Source organism: Barbatula barbatula (assembly GCF_947034865.1).
Source record: "Barbatula barbatula genome assembly, chromosome: 23".
Taxonomy (NCBI): Eukaryota; Metazoa; Chordata; class Actinopteri; order Cypriniformes; family Nemacheilidae; genus Barbatula; species Barbatula barbatula.
The window spans coordinates 17941479-17967760 of record NC_136786.1 but is presented as its reverse complement, the minus strand read 5'-3'; the positions used below and the strand labels follow the sequence as shown (position 1 = coordinate 17967760).

Sequence of the window (26282 nt, the reverse complement as noted above, 5' to 3'; positions counted from 1 at the left end):
ATACATTAGATTGAAAGTCTAAAAAATCCCGTGAGACTGTGTTGGTAGATAGAACCGAGGGAGTTCAAGAATATGAACACATTCCCAATCACATGTCCAAATGACAACCTTTCGTCCCTCTGACATGACATTGTGAAACACAACGCTTTAGTTGAAAGCGGAAAACAAAACAGCGTTGAAGATTTTGTGCCAGCTAACGTGGCTGCGGATTTGTGGGATGAAGTGATCGGATCTTTAGACCTTCGGTTGTGCTCGGCAGAAGCATCTCATTTTGTCAGTGCATGTTGGTTTAACTGCGGCGCTTGTTTTTCCGTTTTCGATCCACCTGGTAGGCCGTTGAAAATCCTTGTGGCTCACCCAACAAGCGTATTACTTTCATAATGCAATGTTTTTAGGAGAGATGCTTGACATGTGAGCGTATACGTGTGTTTCTGGAACGTGTGACAGCCACGGGATCTGTTTTAAGCGAAAACAGAAGATATAGATTTGGACAAATTTGCATTGATTCCAAGTCCTGGTTTTCGTCTTCATTAAGGCAGTAAATGTGTTTGGCTGAGCCTGTGTTTGAGTGTGTGGGTGGAGATGTGAATGTCATTACGTTTGTATTCCCATAAAATATTGATATAATATTTCCAATATTTATGTGGATGTCTTGATCTTCCCAGTTACTCCTCGTGGTCCTCGGTTAAATGTCCATTTGCCACTTCCCGGGTGAACGCCGTTATAAAACACAGAATCAGAAAGTATCTTTTTCTGTAGGAAAGAAGAAGAGAGAGAGGATATCTGGTCAGATACAGTAAATACATGGATTACTTTATTTAACATGCGACCAGCTTAGATCACTATAAATTTCCACTTTGTCCAAGATGGTTTCTGCTGGTTTGGTGGTGTCTAGCACTTGTCATTGATGTGTATGCATCAGATGTTCAGTGGGTGGTCCTGGATTGTACCACCAGAAACTGTCACTAATCTCAAGGTATACTAAGGTATTGCAGTTTTCGCTATTTCAGCAATACAGACTGAAATTTAAGTCCAAAAGGAGTTTATAATCAGCATACGTCTGCATAGTGGCATGTGTTTAGCATCAAGCCCATACGTCAATATAAAAAGCTCTCGCCTGACACCGCTAAATACATGATGCAGATTACAGAGATTTACCATGCATGCCTGAAGATAAATGAGCTGTCGCCTGTTTACAAGCCTTTGTATTTAACATAGTTTTATATCGGACTGCAGCAGCATAGTTTGTTTCATCCTATGTGGCCATACAAGGTTAAATAGAAACACTTTTCTTATTTATGCTTAATATTATTCTGCATTGCATTCTTTCAAAAAATTCCAGGATTCATATCAGATAAAAATGTATTCGGGCAAGTCCAGCGTTATGGATGTGACATGCAAACGCCCAGGGAATTTTTATACTTGACTAAACCCTTGTTGATAGATTTAAAACTATCAGTCTATGCATATAGGAAAGAAACATGCATTATGGATGTGACAGAAAAGGACACGTTTTGAGAGACGACAAACTTTGTAGGATTTATGTGAATTGAAATGCACAAACCTAATGGAGAAGGGACGGCTCTTCATAGAACATCACATAGTTTTCATTTATATTTAGTTTCATTAATTCCTTTTATGAGGAATATGTCCTGTTATGGATTCTGAAAATGACTCTTATTAGAGAATGTAAAATCACGCACAAACAATAAAATAAATTTAAAAACCACCAAATGTTGATATATGTGCTGTTAGCATAGTAAAGACCTTTAGTAAAAACTTTTGACATTGATTTTTTCACGGAATCGCCCATTTCCAAACATTGTAAACATAATCCAATACTGTCATGAATCATTTTAGTCATTTTAATGGTAAGCAAAATAAATATTGGACTATATCGCTACAGCATCACTAATAGATTACTTTAACCTGACATTTTATGGTTATAAATGTAATGAAATTATTCCCATAGTCCCATTCCCATATTCCCATTTATTATTTTACCTTAATCAGAGATTTTGAGCCATTTTGTCACATTGATTCTTTTCTTTCCACACAGCCTATTCTGAATAGCTTATATTTCAAGAACAAGTAATAGACAACTTTACACTTAATAGTTAATGTGCCAGATTGAACATTGAGCTGAATAATTACTGGCCGCAGTTTTGCCAGCAACTATTTACATAAGCCTGTTTTCCTGCCCGGCGAAAGCAAACTGCTCCAGAGACAGACGATACGAGCTTTAAATCACATCTGAAAAACAAACCAAAGGGTGTTTCTGTTGGCCAGATATACGCAGACCCTTGTGTATAATGGATGTAAGAATGAGAAACAGGTGTGAATGTACAGGATGAGGAGAGAGGTGAGGTCACATGACTCACAGGACCTCAGAACGCCTGGACCTCATGCATGCCATATAAAAGATACGCAGATACAGAATCACATACTTTTTCATGTAGGATCATAACAGAAAATCATAACAAAAAAGGTCTGACAGACAGCAAACAGAGATCTAAGATCTTCTCTATCAGCGACCCATTTCCTAATATAGCACCATTACACGAAACGTGGACGCCGCCTGAACTTTCCATATGGAGTATAAAACATTACATGGAAAGAAACAAGGAAAACTGAGCAAGAGGGAGAGCATGGAAAATCTGAAAAAAGGCTTTCTAAAGAGTGTAGGAAAGGATTGAGCGCTTCTGTTTATAAGCGCTGGAAGCTTTATACAGAAGTACAGCATTGCTTCGCAGACCACACACACACTTATAAAGTCTTTACACAGAATCCAGAACAGTGTTTCTCAGCTGCTGAGTCAGTAATATAGCAACATATACAGAAGATTACATTTAGTTTACGATTCATAGATATGCAAATTATTCCCATCATCCATTGAATGGCGTGAGCTCAGACGGTGGATTATTGGCCTTATTCGACATGTAAACAGCACTGCATGTATTGCAGAAGCAGAGCTGAACAATAACAATCGCTTCAGTGCTGAGTATTTGTGCCATCCTGACATATCCATGGCTCAGATCGATCACACAACGTGACCTGCAACAATCGGCTGGTTCTTAAGGGGTTTGTCGTGTCGCGTCAAGTCTGGACAAAATGTAAAATTATAATGCGTTCTAATGTCACACCGCGGCGCATCCGGTGTAGACACGGTGTAAATTTGGTGTCGTAAATCGCGGCAATTTTACGGAGAAAATACTCCCCAACGGTTCAAAATGATGAACGTATAGGCATGCATTTAAAACTTAGTTTTCACCACAGGGGGACGAAAGCTGCATTGATCTACATTTTCTGGTCTACCAAAAAAACTGTATATTTTTGTAAATGTGTTCCTACGGGTTGTCTCCAACATTTATTCCACTGGGCATTCTGCATGGACATCCCACACCCTGAGCTCTCTTCTGTGATGGACACACACAGTTATATGGGTTCAAGGGTCAAAAAGAAAAGAAAAAAATAGAAGAACAACCTTCTCAAGTTCCCATTTTTTCATCCTCTCCTGTGTCAGGAACTCCTTCATGACTTCCTCCTGCACCAAGAAAAATATACATATGAACTTAAAGCATCAAACGGCCTTAAAGATGGAACAACATTCATGTGCGACACTTCCTACTGATGCAGAACAGAATGCAGAACCTGGAGCTTTAACATGGATTCTCCTTACTTTCATACCTTCCTGAGCTTTCCACATATTGGTTGCGCCGTCTGCAGTATAAGTGAGGTGGTCACTGCGTCCAGCTCTTAACCCAAGAAAGAAAACGCATTAAGATATATAAAACACAGACAAAATTATGTATTAAAACCTGCTCAGAGTTTATTTAAGGTAAGCCCTCGCTGTTATTGCGTACATTTTTACCTTAAGGGGTAATGTCATGGTTATCCAGCTGGTTGTGTTCAGGTCCTGAGCGGTGAAGTGTAGTAACTGACCTTTCAAAGATTCTGCTTGAATAATTCCTCCGTGAACTTCACAGGCAGTTATAATAGTACACGGAGAGGGCTGGTCCAGAAGGATGCTGACCTCTCCAAACGACTGCTTTGGCCCCAGTTTACCAACCACCACAGATTTGATCTTACAGTCCTGCAAATCATTCACAGTTTTACAGCATTGATTCCTATAGTGAAGTACCACTTTTCACAATCTAGATGCCCGAATGTTTCTTTTTAAAGTCCAATATCTGTTGGACTCTACAGAAGCTGCCTGGAAGTACCTTTTTGTCCATGGGATTCATTAACGACCTGACGTCCTGAAGGATGTTACATTCTCCGTGACCAATGAAGACCACAAATGCACAGATTTCTCCCTCCTTCACCAGCACTGTACACACCAAATAAAAGATAAACTACATTTAGTTCGAGTGCTCTTGGTCGTGCAAAAATGTACGATGCTCCAGTAGGATGTTTTGGGTGGTTGCTAAGGAGTTTTATTAGATACCTTTGTGGTTGCTAGGGTGTCATTGGTGGTTGCTTACTGCCCCTCTAAATCGCTGCGATATCCTGAGCCTATTGAATTATTTTCCTGTTTTATGGTCTGCAAGGAAAACATCTGATTGCTAAGCAAAGCAATAGCAAACCTCCTCTAAACAAGTCACATGATCCGGCATATCGTTCATGTCCGTAGCACAAACGGTGCACCCGTGTGTGTTCCACTAAGTGTGTGTGTTTGAATTGTCTGTCAGACAACACATCTTGTGTCACGTCAAAGCAGTACGCTCTAGATTCCCGCTGTAATAAATGCATTTCAGTGTACACCAGAAGTGACCCAGGCTGCAGAGAATGAGAAAAAGATGAAGACTGTTTACGACAGAAGTAATCTATGTTTTGGCATCAGCCCCACAAGCGGTGTTGAGGTGAGGATTAAATTGATTTACAGTGGGCCTTTAACTTCAGGGGGAAACACTGTATTTCAGACCTGACAGGTAAATCCCATCTGTGTGAAGCAGCGAGCGGGTCGAGGCGAGTCCATTTGTCTGGCCGGTGACAGAAGCCAGGCCTCTGCTTTAGGACTCAGAACCGTGAAAGTCATGTTTCGGCGCCGGGTTTTAATCTCATCTCTCACGCGCTCACTCAAAACCAGTGGTGCCGCATTATTCTTCTGCTCCGCGTGTCTCCGCAATCGATTAAAAAGCAAATGTCTCATTCACTTGGGAAATCACAGCAGGCTCTGGTGCACGCTGTTTGTCTACTTAGATGAGCACGGCATGTTTACGTCTCTTCCCGAAAGGCATAAACACCCCAAATTCAGCATTTCTCTACTCCAACACACAATTAGCTATGTGGAAGAGTCTAAGAGAAAAAGAAAATCGGAACTTCTATGTATTATTTTGTCGCTATGGGGCAGAAATCTGTATCTCCAGACAGCTAGTTTACAGGAAACGGAAGAAGCACTGTATTTTTAAACTAAACACTCTTTATTGGATAAATATTTTCAATACAATATCATCAAATATTCCGTACTCATTTAAAAAAATTGCTTAATGAATTACTGTCTCTGCCTTTCTACACGCTTGGAGTGTGCTTCATTGAGCGATTAAAAGACAAAACACAAAAAACTAAGTTAAAGATGAATTTGACAAATAAATAATGAACAAATATTAATAACATTTTTATAAATTCCTCATAATGTCAATCATGTTGTAAACATCTTCTATTGTGGCCTACAAAATTAATTGATATGTTTTTATAAAGTAAAAATACTTCTTTCGTCCACTGTTGAGCAATAGTACTTTTAAAAGAGATGGATTGCACCAAAATCTTAAATTGAACAAATGAAAATGAATTTGAAGAAAAGGGAGAAGTTTTTATTGTATTTGTCAGTAGGGAAAAAAGATGATCTTAGGACGACATTCTAATCAACCAATCAGGCTTATGGAATAAACTAGGAAGGAAATGACAAGTTACATCCAACGCCCACAACACTATTGGAGGTATAAAATTGATCTTCTATCTGCGGTTGCAGGAAAAGAACATACCAAACGCTCTCACCTATACATCCTTACACCGTGTCTACACCGGACGCGATGCGACAAAAGACAATAGAACGCCTAAGAACCCATTTTAGTTTATAATTTTGTCCACACTGGATGCGTCGCGTCCCGTGTAGAAACAGTGTTAAATGTACATACACCATCAGAAGATATTATTGAAATAATCATACTGGACTGTAAACTTGGATTAAAAAATGGCTAAAATATCCTGTCTCAGACCTGATTTACGGTCTGGATCCCCAGAGTGAGATGGCAAGCCCGTGAGAAAAACAACAGCCTTCTGTATGATGTAATCCCACGGTAGAACACACCACACTACAATTTACAGCTCATGTCCCTGGAGGGCAAACTGAGAAGCTGGGTAGCTCACAGACTGATGAACTAATGGACCAGCGATTTCACCTCTGATCAGATGACATGTTTGTTGAAGGTGAGAAAGGGAATAAGACAAAGAAAAAGAGGGAGAAATTAGATTACCGTTGCTGAAAACAGATGATGCCAGTGTGCTTCTGTAAAATACATCCAGTACAAAGATGTGTCACAGTCAATTCTGGACATGATGGGTACAGAATGTCAATAAAGGTCCTGTCACTCAGTAACTACTGCACTTGCATTGCTCTTTTTCCCCATTTCTATCTACACACACATGAACTACACTGAAGTGGCATCCAAGTGTATTTTTTGGCAAAGTTGTTCAAAAACTTCTCACCATCATTCGTCGTGCTATGGTCAGATGAGGGGAACAATGTAACCAGACGATCGAAGATTTTCCTGGTAACCTTAAGGTTCGATCTCCCCAAAGAACGAATCAACTTGTAGCACCATAGAGCGATTCACATAAAATCAGGACACTCGGTGCAAACAAAAAAAGTGTAATAAAAAGTTGGTCTGGATGAAACCGATTCATAAAAAGCAACAGGTAGAGTTAAGAAAATGAAACGTATTGGTTTTATGTTTGTGGTCTGGTGGAGCTTCCGCAGGAAAACGCATTGGTCTCTGGATCAAACCTGTAAGGTCATACATCACCGTCTCGAGGAAGTTCAACTGAGGACAGTGGTTTGGCATTGGACATTGGACATACGCCGGTAGATGGCTAGTTAGTGTGTGTAAGAAGCCAATAAAACCTGTGTTTTACTTCACTACATACTAAATACACAAGCGGCAAGGGACGTCTTATCCATTTCAGGTGTGAAAAGTATTTGATTCTGCACCTGTAGGCCGTGTTCATATGTGGTGCCGCTGTCCAAGGTCCTGAATGACACAACCCCGTCATCAACTATCCCTTAAAAGTAATCAAGTTATATATTTAATTTAAATGGTACAAACATTTATGTTGCAGACATTTACAAAACATAAAATCACTCTAAGCACTGAAAAAATATACTACTGCTATCATAGGAGAGACATTTTTCAAATCCGATCTTTTGTTTAAACACAACGCACATGCACGCGCACGCAAATAAACTTTTAATTTAAACAACAAACATCAGAAAATCATTATAAAACAACCCGTAACCAGCAGATGACCAGTCAAATCTGTCATAGTGTCTCTCTCTCTCTCAACCAAAAAACAGAACTAAATTGAATTGGCAAGCTTGGATCTGAATTGTAGGATTAGATGGATATACTTTAAACAAAGTATTGTACAACTGAAAGCTGTAAAGAAAAAAGGAAATGAAAAGAAAGTGAATGAGAATGTCCAATGTGTAATATAACCTGGATGAAGTCTATCATAGCGATGGTACAGTGGTTGGGGCGCAAGCTCCTGCACTGCAATAAATACGTATTAGAAAATAAACTTATTTAAGATACTGGCACCAATTTAGGATCATGACTCCTACATCCAAAAATCACAAATCCTTCATTATCTACTCATTCTTAAGTCATTAAAAACCTGCTGCACCATACAAAATATATTTTGAAGAATGCTGGTAACCAAACAACATCGGCCCCTATTGACTACCGTTGTATGGATACGAATCCACCGACTCAATGACTTTCAATGACTTAAACATACTTTGATCTGCCAAACAAACTAAACATGCCAGGAAAGTGTTTTAAACAGTCCCTCGCTCCAGATAAGCGCATTATATTATTTCGATAAAGAGGTTCAGACTAACAAAGTACTTTTTTCATGCCAACTGGGTCCAAGATGACCCGGTTAATAAAACCTGCCAACTGAAAGAGGAATTACAGCTGTGATGATGGAGTTAGTTCAAGAACATGATCAGGAGATGATCAGGAGACTCACGCCCATCCATCAGCTGTCGGCTGCACGCTCAGATAAGACTCAATCAATCAGCTCTCCCACACACCTGTCTCACTCTCTAATCACATCTCGCTCCGCGGGTCTCTCTCTCTCCGTCTCGCTGATAAAGAACAGTCGTGATATGATAGGCCAACCATCTGCAGTGTGGGAAGAAAACTGAAAGTGCACATACAGGAAGGAAGAACGCAAAAAGAAAAACCAATAGCAAGAATTTAATCCAGCACCTCCAAGAGCGACCTCCAAACAACGGTTTTACTGTATGATGGCCAAAGTCTTTCATTAAAGTGGAAGATATGAATGAAGATGTATAATGGGAGCGTGGATACGGATTACAGGGTACAGATGAAGACACCCGGACCTACAGAGAGAGATTCCAACAACTAAATAAAGATTTCTGTCATGATTGCTAAGCACCGCCCAGCATCTCAGCGCAACCACAGCGCACCATATGCCCGCCTACCAGCCCCAGAGGACAAACTGATATTGAACAGACCAGAATAACAGCATTGGGGTTAAAGCACTTTGAAAAATGATTGTGCTCTGGACTCCTATAAGGAAAGATTAGGGTCAGATCTGGAAGATTTGTAGATTTGTAGACCACATCAGACTCACTATTCTGTGTATTTAAGTACATGCTTGAACTATTTATAAGCGATGATAAACTCCACCAGACCAGATTTATGTTATTCTTTCTTTGTTTGTTTATTACAGTGAAGCTGCTTTTATTTGGGTCAGTGTCTCGGGGCATTTATTTTTTTTTAAGATGCCAGGTGTATGAGTTTTTAAACTATAGTCAAAGCGTGACTACCTACTACTAAGTTATGCTTTAGTTTAGATGCTTTTAGTCACAACACAAATCATAGTTTTGATGAGTTTACTATACATAAAGGTGAAAAAAATCTAAATAATGAAGTCTTTCCAAAGTTTTAAATGGTACTATAAACAAACTAGATATACTCTAAATATCTATAGGTAGCATTTCAAACACTTCTGACTGTGTGTTTATGTTCTAACAACATAGTAGTAAATAGGAAAATTCAGAAACCGAGAAATGCAATTCAATTCTAATGTGGTGCACAACTCAATCTCCAAAGCACTGAATTCAGTACCGGTCTGGGTAACATTTGTTTTGCAACAATATTATAAACATATGCGCTTAAATGAATATCTCAGTTTCAATATTTCCCCAATGAGGTGGAAAAACAGCAGTCCTGCTAATTAAAGTCAGCTGTGAGGGGTAATGGAGCAGCTTGTGTATTTTTCTCAAATCATATTCAAGCGCTCTCCACGTATAAACACATTCATTCAGGGGCAAATCAGAACGGGTGAGAAAAGCGATTACGCCGTCCAGGTGGTAAGCATCTGTCTCCAACGTGTCTCCAATGTGGCTTTGTGATTCGTGGCGTAAAAACGCATTCAATCAAGTCGTCCACTTACCTTGATTAGCGGGGAAGGTTTTTAGATGCGTGCCGTCGGCCAGGTGGCTGATGGAAAGCTTTGGCCAACGGAGGTATAGCTGGCAAGACTGGATCAAAGTCATTTTAACCGCACTATCCTGTGCCAAGATGTCCTAATAAAGGTTGAAGACAGTACATATTTGGGAATTTCAGCTAGGGTTTTTTATTGGGTGTGATTTAATGCACTTGGTCAACACTGATGTTTTTGTTTTGGGAAGGACGACTGTCATCCATGTTAAGATCGCCAAACCTTTTTTAGCTTCTGACAGCCAAAAGAAGATATTTTCAGAATCTCGCAGGTCTCCAGTGTGAGGACGCATTGGATGATGGCATCTCCGCCTGAACCGTTCACAGATCCAAAAGTACCAAATGAACCACCAGCGACAATCTAGAGACAGCAAATTGAATAAGCTTTGTTCAAAAGACAGAAACAGTCATAATGTAGTGCATTTATTCAGTAATGTAACTGAGTTTTAGCTAAGCTCCGTCCCTTGGTTACTGTGGCTAGTTCTGGGCCCACTGGACAAAATCTGAGGTTTCTGAGCAGTGTGAGTTGCTGAACAATGTGCTAAAAGTTGCACAAAGAAAAGTATTTATCGCTTCATTTTTCTTTAAGAAATGAGAAAACATGAAAGCCTTAAATTAGAAAAGAGCGAAATCTTGATGGTTGAGATTATGGTAGACAGAAAAACTGCAAGTAACAGCAGTATTCGTTTAAAACATTTGAAATAAAATATTTTGCAATGGGCAATTTAATATTTTAATAACAGATAGATAACCTGATGGGTTCAATTCATACCGTAGAGACTTTCTGATCCTCTTTAAGGGTTTCCCGATTGTACGGTTTCACAGAGCCCGTCAGAATGAGGTAAAATCCATTATGGCCGAAGACTGTAAACAGAGAAAAACAGAGATTGACAGAATTCAACACAATTCCTCTTTGAAATAGTCCATTTTAAATGAGCCTTGGCCCACAGGACATGATGGCGCTTCTGGACCATGTTCACATATGGCTTCCTTTTTGCATGATAGAGCTTTAGTTGGCATCTGCTGATGGCACGGGGGATTGTGTTTATCTACAGTGGTTTCTGGAAGTATTCCTGGGCCCATTTAGTAATGTCATTCATGACGATGAGTGATGCAGCGTCGTCTTTGGGCCCGAAGACCACGGGCATCGAATAAAGGTCTCCGGCCTTGTCCCTTACACACGAGATTTCTCCAGTTACTCTGAATCTTTTGATGATGTTATGCACTGTACATGATGAGATTCGCAAAGCCTTTGCAATTTGTCGTTGAGGAACATTGTTTTTAGGGTATTCCACAATCTTTTTACCCAGTCTATCACAGATTGGAGAGCCTCTGCCCATCTTTACTCCTTTTATAGCTAATCGTGTTACAGAACTGATATCAATTAACTGTATTAGTCACTAGATGTTCTGCCAGCTGAATCTTTTCAAAACCGCTTGCTTTTTGTTGCCGCATCCCAACTTTTTTGAGACCTGTAGCAGGCATCACGTTTTAAATGAGCTAATTTAGTGGATAAAACTGTCGAATTTCTCAGTTGAAACATTTGCTATGTTATCTATCTTATATTGTTAATAGAATATTGGCTCATGTGATTTGAAATTCCTTTAGTTTCATTTTATTCACATTTAAAAAACGTCCCAACTTTTCCAGAATTCGGGTTGTAATTCAACCCTGTATTACTTTCATTATTTCTTTCTTTTCTTTTCTTTTTAAGAAAGTTGGTAACCAAACAACAGCGGCACGCATTTGGACAAAACCAGTTCAAGTGCCAGGTCACAACATTCTTCAAAATATCTTCTTTTGTGTTTTGCGAAATAAAGAAAGTCATCAGGTTTGAAATGACAAGGAAGTGAGTACATGATAAACAATTTTCATTTTGGGGTGAACTGTCACTTTAAAGCTTCTGGAAGTGTCTTTATAAAGTTGCAGAAAGAAAACCTCCAATAGACATCTCATACAGAGCCCTTGTCATCCTAAATCACAGTAAAATAATAACAAGATGTATGCTGATGCTTTCAGCGAGACATCTAGCATTTGTATGCATTCAAGTTCATAATATACAACCCCACAAAAACTGCAGCGTTCGGCACTATTCTTTATTTAGTTGCTGTTGCGCTGAATTTCACAATAAAGAAGAGAGATGTGCAACAGACAAGAGCGAAGGGGATTGAATCAATTACTCGCCCTCATGTTGTTTCAAACCCATACATCTTCCTTTTTTTGGGGAATACAAACACTTTTCTTTTATATTGTGCCCATTGACATTCAACAAAAGGGACGGAGTGGAGTTTGGAGATCGGAATGATGTGACATATTGTATGGACAAAAACATGAATGAGGTTTGAAACCTGTGAAAATTTTTGGAATTTCAGGTTATTCCAGATGGTTCAAGACTTTATTACACATATGGTACTTTTGCAGAAAAAAGAAAATCATTCCTTTTGCAATCGAGGAGCGAAAGTCATAGAGGTTTGAAAGAACCAAAGGGTGAGCGAATGATGACAGAATTTCATTTTTAGGTTAAACCACATCTTCATTTCTGTTTGACTTGTCGCCAAGTCAAATAAATCACTTTGTCACAAAAATCGCTGTGTTTATGATATGTAATCATGTACAGCTACAACTTGGGGAGACTTGGGCACCACAGGCCCGCGAGCATCTCCTTCAACAGCATCTGTGACATAAAACACGCCATGACCATTAACTGACCGCTCCAGACGAATCAATACAGAAATCTCCATCGCTAACATACCAGACGCTTGCAAAACACCAGCCACAGGTGTTGAGGCACGGATTTGCGCTTTCATCAAATTGTCTTGCCTTCATGTTTTTACTTGGCGGCCTTGAACAAATATGAGCTGACATTGAGAACAGATTAGCAGATGCCTGGCCAGACGCTGGAAGCAGGCACACATCAATTGGAAATCATGAACGTCTGTTCGCGAGAGGCACAAAATATCGGCAAATTTAACAATATACAAACCAGCGCAGACTTGGGATGAACATCATTGACTGTAGCTCTCATGGTTCTGCTTGATCTGTCGTGATGGATTTACTTTATGTCCACCACGTTGTAGAGATCAATGAAAACAAGGTCAATTTAATAACTAAAGAGAAGCACAGAATCTTTTTGGAGGCTTACTTCAAAACCAAATGTTTGGCAAATCTATGGACACAAGAAGTCAATATGGAGCAAGTCAAACAAGTTTTTAATATAAGGATTTTAATATAGTGGACGGATAAACAGCGCAAAAGTTTTTGTGGATGTCAGCTCACCAACATTGAGTGTGATTACATAAAGAAACAGAACTGAGATGGTATTTCTTGAAAAAGGCTAACATGTGGCCATTTTCTTCTTCAAATTTACATTTATGCATTTGGCAGAGGCTTTTATCCAGAGCGACTTACATTGCATTGTACTATACTATACTATACTATACTATACTATACATTGTATCTAAGTATGTGCAATCTCTCAAGATCAAACCCATGACCTTGGTGTTGATGGCGTCATGCTCTAACCACTGAGCCACAGGAAACCCAAGAGTAGTTTTGGTTAAGAAGTGGTCCAAGAACACTTCATAGTAATGTGTTTGAGTCTTTATATGATACTCACTGATCTGTCCGCGGTCCCAGGTCTCGATGGTGGTGATGGTACTGATCTGTTTCAGCTCCTGTGAGCTCAGCTGAGAAGTCACGCTGTGGTTTCCCTTAAGGAGTTTATAAATGACATAATTCTCAAGTTGGGATCGCTGAATGGGCCTGTAAAACACAAAGATTTAAATAACTATGTGTCAGAGATATATAAGACTTTTCATAATGACGCGTTATGTTTTTATAACCTTGGAATGAGTTATATCTATCTACATAAACCGCGATCCACGTGCATTGAATTCGTCATGTTGTCTCTACAGTTGCCCTAAATTCATTCTCATCTCTATTAAAGCACTGTTACTACGATTCCTGGAACTACATCCCACTAAAATAGCGCCTTTATCTTTTCACATTCCCTCTGTCCTCCGGGTACCATCTCACATAATGAACCCTGGACCGCTATTGCTATTCAGAAGACCTTCTCCAGCATGTTATGTTTGTCACTAACTCATTTAGGAGAATAAGAGTGATTGCATTTGCAGGGCATCCATGAATGTTCAAGTGATAAAAAGTCAACGGCGTTGGCTGGGAAGGAGTTTAGTTATCAGGACCACACCACTGCAAGGGAGGCTGGTTAATTACAATGCTGCGAGTGTATGAGAGCATTTGCTTATGCTAAAAGGAGGTCAAAAGCATCAATCAATCCTTTGTGAGCGTTTGGGTGTTCGGTAAATCAGTCCCAACCTCCACCGAGCTTGCTTGAGACAGGCTTTCCCATAAACATTCTCTAACCATTTTGCTTTGTGCATCTCTTAAAACCACTGATATCTATCACCCTTTCATGTCAACGCTTTTAACCACAGCAATATAAACAAGTGACAAAGTGCCTAGTTTAGGGATCATTACACACCTAGACTTATTTAAAACACTCCAGAGAACGATCAATATACTCAGATACATGTGACGCAAAACACTACACACATGATGGACAAACATGAGATTACAATTTACAAGAAGCTCTCACGTAGACCTAAAGTCTAAGATAATGGGAAATCTCATTTTACTTTGTTGGTCATTTATTGTGTCATAAGGAGCCAAGATGAGTCAACAATAAGCTTTTAATGAATAAATAGAACCTTTTAATGAAATAGATTAAGAGTTTAATAGAAAATAGTATAACAAAATTTAACTAAAGCTGTAAGTTGTGCATTTCCGTTGATTAACTTTTTATTGTAATGTGACAATACATTTGAAATGATATTAATGTGAACAATTTGCGTGCTTAGTTAATTTAGATTTTTTTCTGACAAAATAAAATAATAAATTGGGATTTTTTATTCAATCTTTCATTATTAACTTAATATATATATATATATTTATATATTAGAATAATAATATATTATTTAATACATTTTATTTAATAAATTCATTACTTCATTATGATTTACTGTAAATCTTTCACAACTGTATTCACTTTGTATTTTCCCATTAAAAGGTTTAAACCTATATAGTTAGAATTTATAAAATTATTGTTGGACTAGAGATGTTCACTGAATGGATATACATTGATCAATCACAATTTGTTTTGTTTTTAATCATTGTGAGCCCAAATGCATGGCGGACAAACACATTCGCTCATTAAACTTTAAAATATTTTTTTTAAATATTACCAACCGGTGGCCTTAAAATAATAAAATGAATAACCAAAGCCGGCCTAGAAAATGACCTCTGGGACTCCAGGATTCACGCTGACATTTCCCTACACTTCAATTAATTATAAATTCTCAGTAGATAATAATAATTGCAATCTTTAATCCCTCCATAAGATTCTAATTAACTGGGGAAACGCATCACTGAAAAAATGAGAAAAAAATGAATTATTGCTCCCTGCGTGAGAATGTTTTCAGATTGTGGTGCGTACGGAAGCCGGTGGCGGTGAATTAAAAACAGCAGAGGTGAAGAGAATGCCAGCAAAAGTGATGAACAGAAATTCAGCTGACAAAACTAGCAAAAAGAGAGAAAACCATATTCAATCAGACCATAAAAAATGAGCAACAACAACTTTGATAAAACAGAAAAACCGGGTCACCAAAAGCCTGCGGTAAATGTGTCCTCACATAACTGTTGCTAAGATCATGGGTTAAATTCACAAATACTGAAAAAAACACACTCCTATATGTCGCTTTAGATAAAACTGTCTGCCATGGCCGGGGGAACGGGCGGTCTTGTTTTCCACGGAGACCATTACGGCCCCATCAGAAAGGTGTCAGCTGCCTTTGGTTCCACAGGTCCGTGGATGTCGAGAAGCTTTGTCTTTCAACAAACATCTGTAATCGTCCTTATCTGCCGAGCGGGCCGCCTTTACAACACTATCTTATCAGGCACCGAATACTTTCCTGCGAACTATCTCTGGAGGACGCTGCGGGAAAATTGCCACTAAACCAAGACTGGCCACGGACATAAATCACCTCGAGAGGAACATCGATAAGGCCTATCTTAAAGTTAAAGCCACAGAAATGTTTTTTGGGGTCAGAATGGGCAGCAAACTTAATTTAAATTCTAAGTGCCACTTGGCTTTGTAGATAAAAGGAAAACCTTCACCGGGTAATCAATTCGATCTGGAAGTGCAAATCTTTTTGCTGATAACCTCCACTGTCTTCTCTGAAATTGTCTGTGGCGCTTTTCCTGAAAAAGGGGGAAATGAGGTTAGTATTTAGAAGCAAATTGATTTTACTGTTCTTTTTATTTTCCTTCATCCTATCACGAAAATCAGAACAGACAAGTGTGGTAAAAGCCAAGAATGATAAGATTGTTCCCATAGCTGCTGAGGATGACATGAGAAACACTCGACGCTACAGCTGACATGCGCGGTAAATCAGTGCGGTCTTCTGGTTTATATCTTCTGCTGAACGCAAAAAGAGACATTTTGAAGAACGTTGCGAACCAAACAACACAGACCCCCCATTGACTTTCATTGCACGGACACAAAACCAACAAGACATTTCAGGTGAATAAATGATATGTTGTTGGCCAGCCATGTTTGTCTTAAATAAGAAATACTACTTTAACAGAATAACAACCATCTGGAAATCTGTCAACTGAAGAGTGACGGCCGTGCACTTGTGTGAGTAAAAAAATGAAAAGGTTTCCTTACACTCATCTGGTAGCTGTCGGACGTGACAGTTTCTACATCTGATTCTGAGGTTATCCTGCTAACAGCCAAAGAGTATCAAGTCCTGACAAACCACCAGAGCACAAATTATATCTGTCAAAACTGTTAAGTAAGTCTCCTCTGCCAACACGTGTGTATGTCATCAAAACTGATAATGTGTTTTGGAACAAACGCCCAGCACGACACTCAGATAAATGGAAACGCTAAAATTGTTGTGCAAAACGGAACAAGACAAAACCGTATTCTCAGACTTGATATTGCATCTCATAAACATTTGGGGCACAGTTTGAAGGTTTGTCAGGAACCCCCGCAGGAACCAGTCTTTCTCTAAAAGATCTGCCATAAAACGGTGTTATAACAGCAAAGAGACTAAAATAACAGCATAGGCCAAACTTTCAGCTTTCTTTGAGTGTTTCTTTCATGGCTCAGAGGTTTTATTGTACTTTTGTAGATCAGGAATGAACTGAGCTCTTAGTCCTTACGAGCACTAACATTGCCTTGGATGTTTCTCCGTACGTCGTTTACAAGAAATGAAAACGAGACACGTGCAATCTCTTCTGAAACTCTGAAATATTAGCAGGGTTTCTTTCCACAGAAAGATCCGAGAAGATTTTGTTCTCTATTCAATCGGAAAAACAATTATGATTGATGGTCCGGTGTATGGAATTTAGCGGCATCTAGTGGTGAGATTGCACCACAAGGCTCATTCCGACGCACACCACTCTCTTCCGAAGCACTGCAGTGGCTAACACAGGACTAACATGCCATCACGTATAGGAGATAATGTTTTTACAAAACGCGTTCTGTAAGACAAGTTTGTCCGTTTAGGGCTACTGTAGAAACAACATGGCGACTTCCATGTAAGGGGACCCGCGGTGTATGTAGATAGAAATAGCTCATTCTAAGGTAATAAAAACATAACGCTTCATTATGTGAGGTCTTTATACACCTCTGAAGAGAAAGTTATGTATATCATATTGCATTACTGTCAATAGATCCTACAAAAGATACACACTGTTCCTTTAGGGTGATCAGATTTGGTTTCATTAAGAAACAGCGAACACTACACTACGCAATAACTGAGTATAAATCTAAACCAGGTATAGTTAAAGTCTGTATCTGGGTTAAGTCGATGAGATCATGTATTTCCTTTTGGGACAAATAAATCCTGTTCTCAAGCTCGACAACAAAAGAGTTTGCTTACAGGCATCGGGTCTCACCCTGGACTTCCCCTTCATCAGAATCCCGTTCCACTCCTCTAGTGATGATGAACTTTCCACAGCAGCTGCTGAGATGTTCACGCTCTCTCTCATAAGAACAGATTGCTACATGAAGAAAGAATTACCAGTGTACCGCTCCCATCAGTCAAAAGCAACAGCGAAACCATTTTAAACAGATCCTGGTCATATTTCCATTCAAATAAATGGCTCTCTCGTGCTTTTCCCACGCTACAATACGAAGTCCAAAAGTTATCCCATCCTGGGTGTTTCCAGTTTTCACTGTGGTCTCAAATCTGGTCTGGATATCCAGATTCTCAAACAGATGTAAGATCATCTTTATAATGTGTGAGAATGAATGTTTTACTTGCGCAGGTGAGAAAGGATAATATAGCATCACATCATTTACACATGACTGCCTTGAGCTGGTTTGACCTGTTATTTCCATCAGAATCCTATTTACCAAACTTCAATTCAGTGAAACGGATGTGATGATTAAAGGGATAGTTCACCAAAAAAATATTCATTGTCATCATTTACGCGTTCTCATGTCATTTCAAACCTCTACAGAACACAAAACTACATCGACCCCCATTGACCTCTATAGTATGGACACAAAACCACAGAGACATTTCTCAAAATATCTTCTTTTGTGATAGTCATTAATGTGACTGATAAACCATCCCTTTAAATTCAACATACAATCTGTGTCGGCTGTACTGCACTGACCTTGAATCAGATAACATATGGAGGTCTCTTTATTCCCACCCCTCTTACTGTCACGCAATTTGAAAATCTCATTATTAATTACCTTTGCAAAAATACGTTTTTACACATACAAGACAAGAAAAACAAAGCTTCAGGTTTTTTCTTTCCATTTGGCTTCCTCTCATCACACCCAACAGGCCCATCAGCTGTTGCCATGACAACGTCTTAAACAGCAAATATAGCACATCAATGGTTTAGATAACGTAGGCTAATAGGGAACCCAGCCAATCATTGTCTCTGCACGCATCGCTCTATCGTAAGCCCCCCGAGCTTTCATAAATTATCTAAATTATAAGACAAAACCATAAAACTAAACATTTTACATGATGTACAGGTCTGAATTGCTTTGGAAGATAATCAAGCCAGCTGGCATAATGTATAGATTTGACAGATGTTATATTGTGGTTTTCACAACCGTAATGGATGAAAACTGTTAGTGGAGTCCCCTGATGGAGCCGAATGGATGAGAAGGTGGATTTTGCATGTTTGTGTGATTTTGTAGAGGAAATCCCTGCAATGCTCACCTGTGTTTGATTCACTGAAGTGAGCAATGTTTCTCTATGTTAAATCTCTGTCTAAAAAGGATTACAGCATATGTTACAAACATAAACTATTTACATATAGAATGTGTTACTATTTACATGTGCTAAACAACAACAACAATGAGAGAAGGAGTGATCTTTCTAATGTTTTGAGTTGCATAGAGTTTTATTATGAAGAGTAAATGCTGTTTAGACTTTATCATCATTAAATCAGTAAAAACTCCTTTAGTCATCGCTTGACCGATCTTTCAGAACTAAATTGTCAAATTAAGTAAAACATTTAAAATTTTACTGTCACCCAACACACTTTTTGATTTATTTTTTTAGAGATTTAAACAACTGTGTGGTTAGCTTAGCTTTAAGATATAGTTTATGACAGCTTCTTGAGGTGCTTTGTGTAATCTTGCGAAAGATCTTAACTGTAAATAACTATGTCTTCATAGGTGTATAAAGACCGTACATAATGAAGTGTTATGTTTTCATTATCTTAGTATGAGCTATTTCTATCTAAATACACCGCGGGTCCTCTTACATGGAAGTCGCCATTTTGTTTCTACAGTGGCCCTAAACGGACAAACTGCTCTACAGAACGCGTTTCGTAAATACATTATTGGCTTCAGCAAAGATGCGAAAATGTGAAAACATCTTAGTTCTGTGTGAGCCACCGTAGTGCTTTGAAAGTGGAGTGAGCCGTTGGTTGCAATTCGCAACCTCACCAATAGGTGCCACTAGATTTCACAAACTGGACCTTCAATACAAGAGATACCGTAAAGGGAAAAATTGCTCTGAAACAGCTCCACACACACCTTAAAAATACTTACATATGCACATAGATGCCCAAAATATGCATAATAATACATAATTCAATCACATGCACATAAATTACAATCAAATAAGTTCATTACGCCAACTCTGCAGCATTCTTGATGAAAAAAGCATACATACGTACGTACATAGGCCTCATTTTATATCAAAACATATGGAAAAAAAGCTTGAGGTAACGCTGCAGTAGCTTTTTTGGGTCAAAGTACGTTTCTCTGTCCTGCACACATCCCCAGGAAACACACAAGAGGGGAATTGTGGGAAAATGGAAAGTCTTGAGTTGGGGTCAGCGCTCTGAATCACGGAGCAAAATAAATACATGAACTACAACACAAATACAGTCAGAAAGTGCACACGAAGCACAAATTTTCCTTGGTAAAATAAGCTGAACGTCTTCCGCTGGTTCCCCCGTCACTGCCTTTCCCTGCCCTGTTCTGCCTTTAACATCGGCCTCCTGGACGCTGAGCTTCACGGGCGAAGCCAGCACGGGGGGAAGCCGAGCACTTCCTGCCTCCAAAGCTGGCAGAGAGACAGACTCTCACGGGAACAGTGTGCATGGTCAGGAAGTGTGTATGAGTATGAGTATGAGTATGTGTGTGTGCGTGTGTGTGTGTGTGCGCCAGCACAGTTGGTCCTGCTCCCCATGAGACCTGGATCGGGAAAACTGGCTTAGTGACAGGAACAGATGTAAAGACGTACAACGAAAAACAAACACATGATCACACACCAGGTCACCAGGTGACCTTCAGGGCATCAACTGACCTTGTCTAGTGTCTCACATACGCGTATTCATTTAAAGAGGTACAGCGCTAAAACAGAAACCGTGCAGTTGCCATCCTCACAATTAAAAGCTCATTATGTGACCGATTTAAAACACAGTTAGTAACCCACTTTCATTATCTGGCGGAGTAAAACCAAATGGGTCAATTATACCTGGAGGGATAATAGATGCTTTCGAATGAGAGAGATGCTGTTTGGGCCCAGATGGTGAAGCTACGGCATCCACGCGCAGGAGCTCGATTAGATTAGGCCGAGGAAAGCGGGCGATATGTACCAGGTGGTTGAAAGGAAGGGATCTGTGACGACAGCAAAAAACAAGACGGCGAGCTTGCTTTTGATGAGAGATTACGAAGACAAAGATATTTTTGCATTGATGATTCATGCCTGACGAAACAAAAAATGCATTAAAAATTCTAATCTCTGGGCTCTCGTTTGTCATTCAATCCATCGAGCGTCTATCGCACCGGGTTTATGATTTTTTTACCCTCTCTCATCTCATTTCCACACGACTGAGATTCTTTCACAACACGGCATGCTGAATGTCACACGGCAGAACCTCACAGGAACGAGACAATCCCGTCTCCCATATTGAATACAACCGTGACCTAGTTTTGTTATCCAGCACACATCTTTCCAACACATTCCCCCGGTGGTTGGCATATGTGATCCAAATATCTAGACGCCGAGCTGATGAAAAAGTTAATGTAGACATGAGAAAGCATTATGAGCCAAAGACAAGGGCATATCAGGAACCCTGCAGGTAACGTTACCTGTGACCAGGGATGCTCGGCCTAAAGCGGTCCACGTGTGTAGCTCTCAGTATGTCATCCATATTACTCACTTGTAATGTGGCACATTAAAGCACAAATGAGCCCTCGGTATGCATGCTTATTTTAGTATAGCGTAGCATAGCACTGCAAGGTTTTCCTATGGGATGGCATGACCATTTTGGTAGAGACGATTGGGTCTATAACTGTCGCTCAAATTGGAAGCAATCTATGAACATTCATCTTCGGTGCGTAACTTAAACGGAGAGCATTGAGCTAGCAAGCTAAGATCATGAAGTTCAGTTCCAAGGAAACATGCGTATTGATGAAATGAATGGGTTGTAGGATAAAACGAGGTGCATATTTACGTGGTGCGGGCACACGTGAATACAAAGTTATTTGGGATTTTGCGTTTTGGGAAATGTCAGTAAGACAACATGGCAGAAGCATCAATGGGTCAGATGTCGTTGACGGGACATTTGTTGAATGTTTATTTATCGCATAAGCTTAGTGATTTAGAATTTTAAAAAGAAAAATGATCTGTGTTCCCGCATCCCGTCTCTTAACCGCATGCCCCTATCGGCCTCCGCTGTCCTATTTAAATATGTGGATATATAAATAAAGTTCAAAAAAACAATTATAAAAGTAAAAAAAGGAACGATATTCCCACACCAAGCAACGTTTAAGACTAAATACAATACACTGCTGTACACGGGACCCAAGAAATTCTCTCTTTCCTCCACACTCTTATTCAATATCCTCGACATAATGAACAGTGACAGCGGGAAAGTAAAACAGGACCCATTGATATGAATTAAGATAATGCTATAAGATAATGGCAGAGGGCTTTTGGCAAAAGATCCGTCCCATCCATTATTATGTTCCGGGGCTCTCAATAAAACGTAACCAGATGTCATACAGCACAAAGTCCTCAAAATGTCTATCGCTGTTTAAATAAAAGCAAAGATTTTAATTTGCAGTAGTTTTTATATAGATAAAGCTTGTGGAATCTGTGTCGATTCAAACGTGAAGCACAGAAATGATTGTTTGGAAACGGACTACAGTGCTCTCTGTTGGTGGATTAAGAAACTGTCTGTACACCTTGCTCGGTTGGATCAGAAATGCCATACAATGTGCTCAGAACGGAGTCTAATAAAACTAAACAGATCGAGACTTTTTAATCTATTTATATCAAATATTTTGTGTTTCGTTGGTTTTCACAATTATCTTATGTTTAGCATGAGAACTAAGGAAACGTGTTTTAACTGTAACAAAAATAATCCATAGAATTATTCTGATCTCAAAAAGCTTAGTTTCATCTCTTGGGTTTATGTACCCGTGTGATTTTCTTCAGAAGCTTCTATCAGGCCTCTCAAAATACGCTTGTATTTTATATCTGTTGTCCAGTAATGGTGTCATCAATAATTTCAGAAAGATTTGTAATACCCAGAAAATTGCTCAGCACACAAAGCATCTCTGTAACACTCACAGCTTCTTCTGGGCTTTGATCACGTGACCCACAAGTGACTCATAAGTCAGTTTTCCATGTGGCTGATGTCTTCTGACCTCATGAGAAGACTCAGATAGTCTCTGCTCCACTGGAGTTTGTCTGAAACACAGAAAAGAAAATATAGTTTTGAATTTGCCAGTTTTGAAGTTCGTCCATCAGGATATTTCTGCATAAAATTTCAATATTTTATAAACAAATAGAAAATAAAAATATTATTGTATATATGATATTAATGATAAATGTTTATATTTATATAACTTCTTAGTATCACGCTTGAGATCAATTACTATTGAACTATTGAACTTTTATTATTATGCTTGAAATAATGTGAAATAAAACCACAGCAAACATAGGAGCTCATTTAATGCTGTTTAAAAAGCATCTCAAAATGCATCTCATCAAATGATTGGTTGAGAAAGAACATCCCCTTTGTGGCGTCTCTTAAGAATATAAAACATTTAATTTGATTACGTTTGGATCACTACGTACCTTACTATCATGCGTGTTTTAGAATACAAACTTTAGCATTATTTTAAAATGTGAAAAGAGACATATATGTGTAAATAAAGGTTCAGCCCCATTAAGCCGTGCCTTCAATCACAATGACCTCACAGAACCAAAACCGCGCCATTAAATTTGATTTACAAGATAATCACTAGCCATTTTTCACTTAACCCGTCCTGTAAATAACACCCCTTGTGCGCACTTTACAAGACACTCGATTCCAACTGGGAACATATCTATATTTCATCCGATCAAACACATGACTCATATGTCACTACCCACAAGAGCGTTCATTCCAATGCATTATAATGCTCTGAGAGGCTGCTACAGGACTGTAAACATCTCCGACTCAACTGACTGACGGGTTCTGCGTCACACCTCAGCCCACGTGTCCTTTATAAAACATTTCCTGTTTGTGACTTTCACTCAAAGAGCTGCAACTTTCTAAAAAAGCACAATGAGGATTTTTTTTCATAATGACGCATATACATCTCGCAGATTGAGGAACGCTCCACTGTTATCAAGCACACTGCCATTTTATACATTCCCGAGGGCTAGTTTTGTTTGCTGCAGAACAGAATTCTGAAATGAAAAAACCCAGAAAACTAATTTAAGTCTATACAAAATGCACATTAGTGAAATATACAACTTCACCTGCACCAAAGTTTGTGTCCAATAAATCTTTCGAATTGCCTAATTTGAGTTTCTTGCAAAGGAGAGTGCAATGTTTGCTTTCTGTTATAGGATCCACAAGACTTTTCCCATCAGCAAATATAAATCATTGGCTATAAATGTGAACTGTATGACTTCACATGCACTGAATTCTAATAAGTCGTTCGGCTCATGGCACATTGCAATGCGGTTGTCTAAATAAATGACTCAAGAGGTGTTTCTGAAGTATGTTTGCTATACATTTCGATCAGGCAAACTATATATCAACATTCAATTCAAAGCTTTATTAAATCAAAATCCAGCCAAAAACAACCTTCACTTAGCAGGTATGAATTTCAGTTTCTTCGGGATCTTTTAAATCAAGCATTGAAAGCAATAAAGAACGTGCATGGGTTATATTTGAATCATTAATGTGTCAGAAGGTTAATGCATTGCAAATACAGCACAATACAGCTATTAGAACGGATGAAGTCTAGTTTTATTGATCTGGTCAAGTCCAGTATATACTAACCCAGCTTATCACCAACATAATGTTCAGTGCACTTTCAAAACACAGGCTTTATAAACTTTAGAATAATTTTCTATTAGATACTCACATGCTGCTTTTAAGGATAATTCTGGGTAAAGATGTCCGACGGCACACGAATACTCTTTTATAAGAGCTCATGAATTCTTTATGGCTCTCTTCAGTAGAAATGCGACTGTGAAGATAAGCATGTAATATCTTTTATAAAAGATCAGGAAAAACAGGAAAAGCACAGACCGAATGCAAACATCGGATGAGTTTCTTTAAAATGAAAATAGTAACTTGGTATTAACACCTATTGCATTATTGCTCCTGTCTCTTTATTTCTCCCTGAACTAAATCATTTAATTCACCAGTCCGTGAAGTTTAGTACCTTTTATTTAGCTGTGTGATTCGGCACAAGTTGCTCAGCTCTGTGAAGTCAATGTCTGCGACTCTTTGTTCAGCTATGGACACAAGTTGCTTTTAACATCCAAATACGCAATATGAAGGTCTGCGCGCCGGTGACTTTCTCTTACCTGAATGTGCGGATCCATGTGTGGTTGCTTGAAGAGCCATTTCTGCATGCTCAAGGCGTCATATGCGGTATATAAAGATGATAAAGGGTGATCGCAAATGACTCTTTCTATTGATGTGGAGTGACTGGAGCTCAATGGTCAGTGTGTTTGGCCTGTTGCTGTGCGCTATGGCAACAGACATACCGTATGCTTGTATGCGGCCTGCTCAAATAACACATTTCAGTGCATCCGTAACAGTTTTCTTGTACAATAACGGTATCAGGTAGTAATATGATGTTACTCTGACATGTACATTTACATTTAGTCATTGAGCAGAATTCTTACAAAAAAAATCAAGCTTTATTTATATAGCGCTTTTTAAAATTGTCATTGTTACAAAGCTAAATTGACTATTAGCAAAACATATAAGGTTATGCAAGTCAAAACACAGGTCACATATCAGACAGACTATAAATTCATATATGCAGTGCTAAATAAATAAAACTGTAAAATTCTAGCGGTATTCAGGGAGCGATAAGCGATAAGTCATAAAAGAGCAATAGTACGATAGGTGCTAATATAAAGTTACTTGTTTCAACAAAAGCCAGACCGCTACCTGTTGAGAGAACATATAGAGTGGTAGTGGTAATAAATAATTGTCTTATTTACTAACCACCATATTTACATGACACAAGGCACTTCGAAGGATACCATGGTATTTTTTTTCCAGCACGTGTACCGGTGGTTCACCTTCAAATTCTGTCGCCTGTTTTCAAACCTGTATGAGGTTTATCTTTCATCTGCAGAACATAAAAAAGATATTTAGAAAAATTGGTCCCCATTGACTTGCATTGGTTTCGTCTATACATTAGAAGTCAATGCGGAGCAGCGGTTTTTGTGTTTTGCAAAAGAAAGAAAATCGCACAGGTTTAAAAAGACAACAGGGTGAGTAAATGATCCTTATTTTGAAGATGAACTATTCCCTAAAGGATTTTCAGGTTTAAACGTATCTAGCCGATACATTTTCCTAAAATAAAGGCAACATCTTTGTATATTCTCTTCTCTTGCAAACCCAATTGAACTTTGAAACAGAGATATGCAGCAGGCTGTGTTCTAAAATAAAAATGGGGAAACCGATCATACCAAGATGTGCTGAATA

General features: G+C 38.9%; 1 protein-coding gene across 1 annotated transcript; it reads right to left on the bottom strand.

Annotated features, from left to right (window-relative positions):
• Positions 1-639: 639 nt before the first annotated feature.
• cnbd1 (cyclic nucleotide binding domain containing 1) lies at positions 640-25184 on the bottom strand (the record flags this gene model as incomplete). The annotated part of the gene is made up of 12 exons (XM_079447664.1): positions 640-753; positions 3485-3544; positions 3688-3755; positions 3943-4093; positions 4224-4330; positions 9706-9838; positions 9976-10113; positions 10525-10616; positions 13369-13514; positions 22904-23023; positions 25000-25072; positions 25145-25184. 12 exons carry the CDS (start codon positions 25182-25184, stop codon positions 640-642), a joined length of 1242 nt encoding a protein of 413 aa, XP_079303790.1.
• Positions 25185-26282: the final 1098 nt, after the last annotated feature.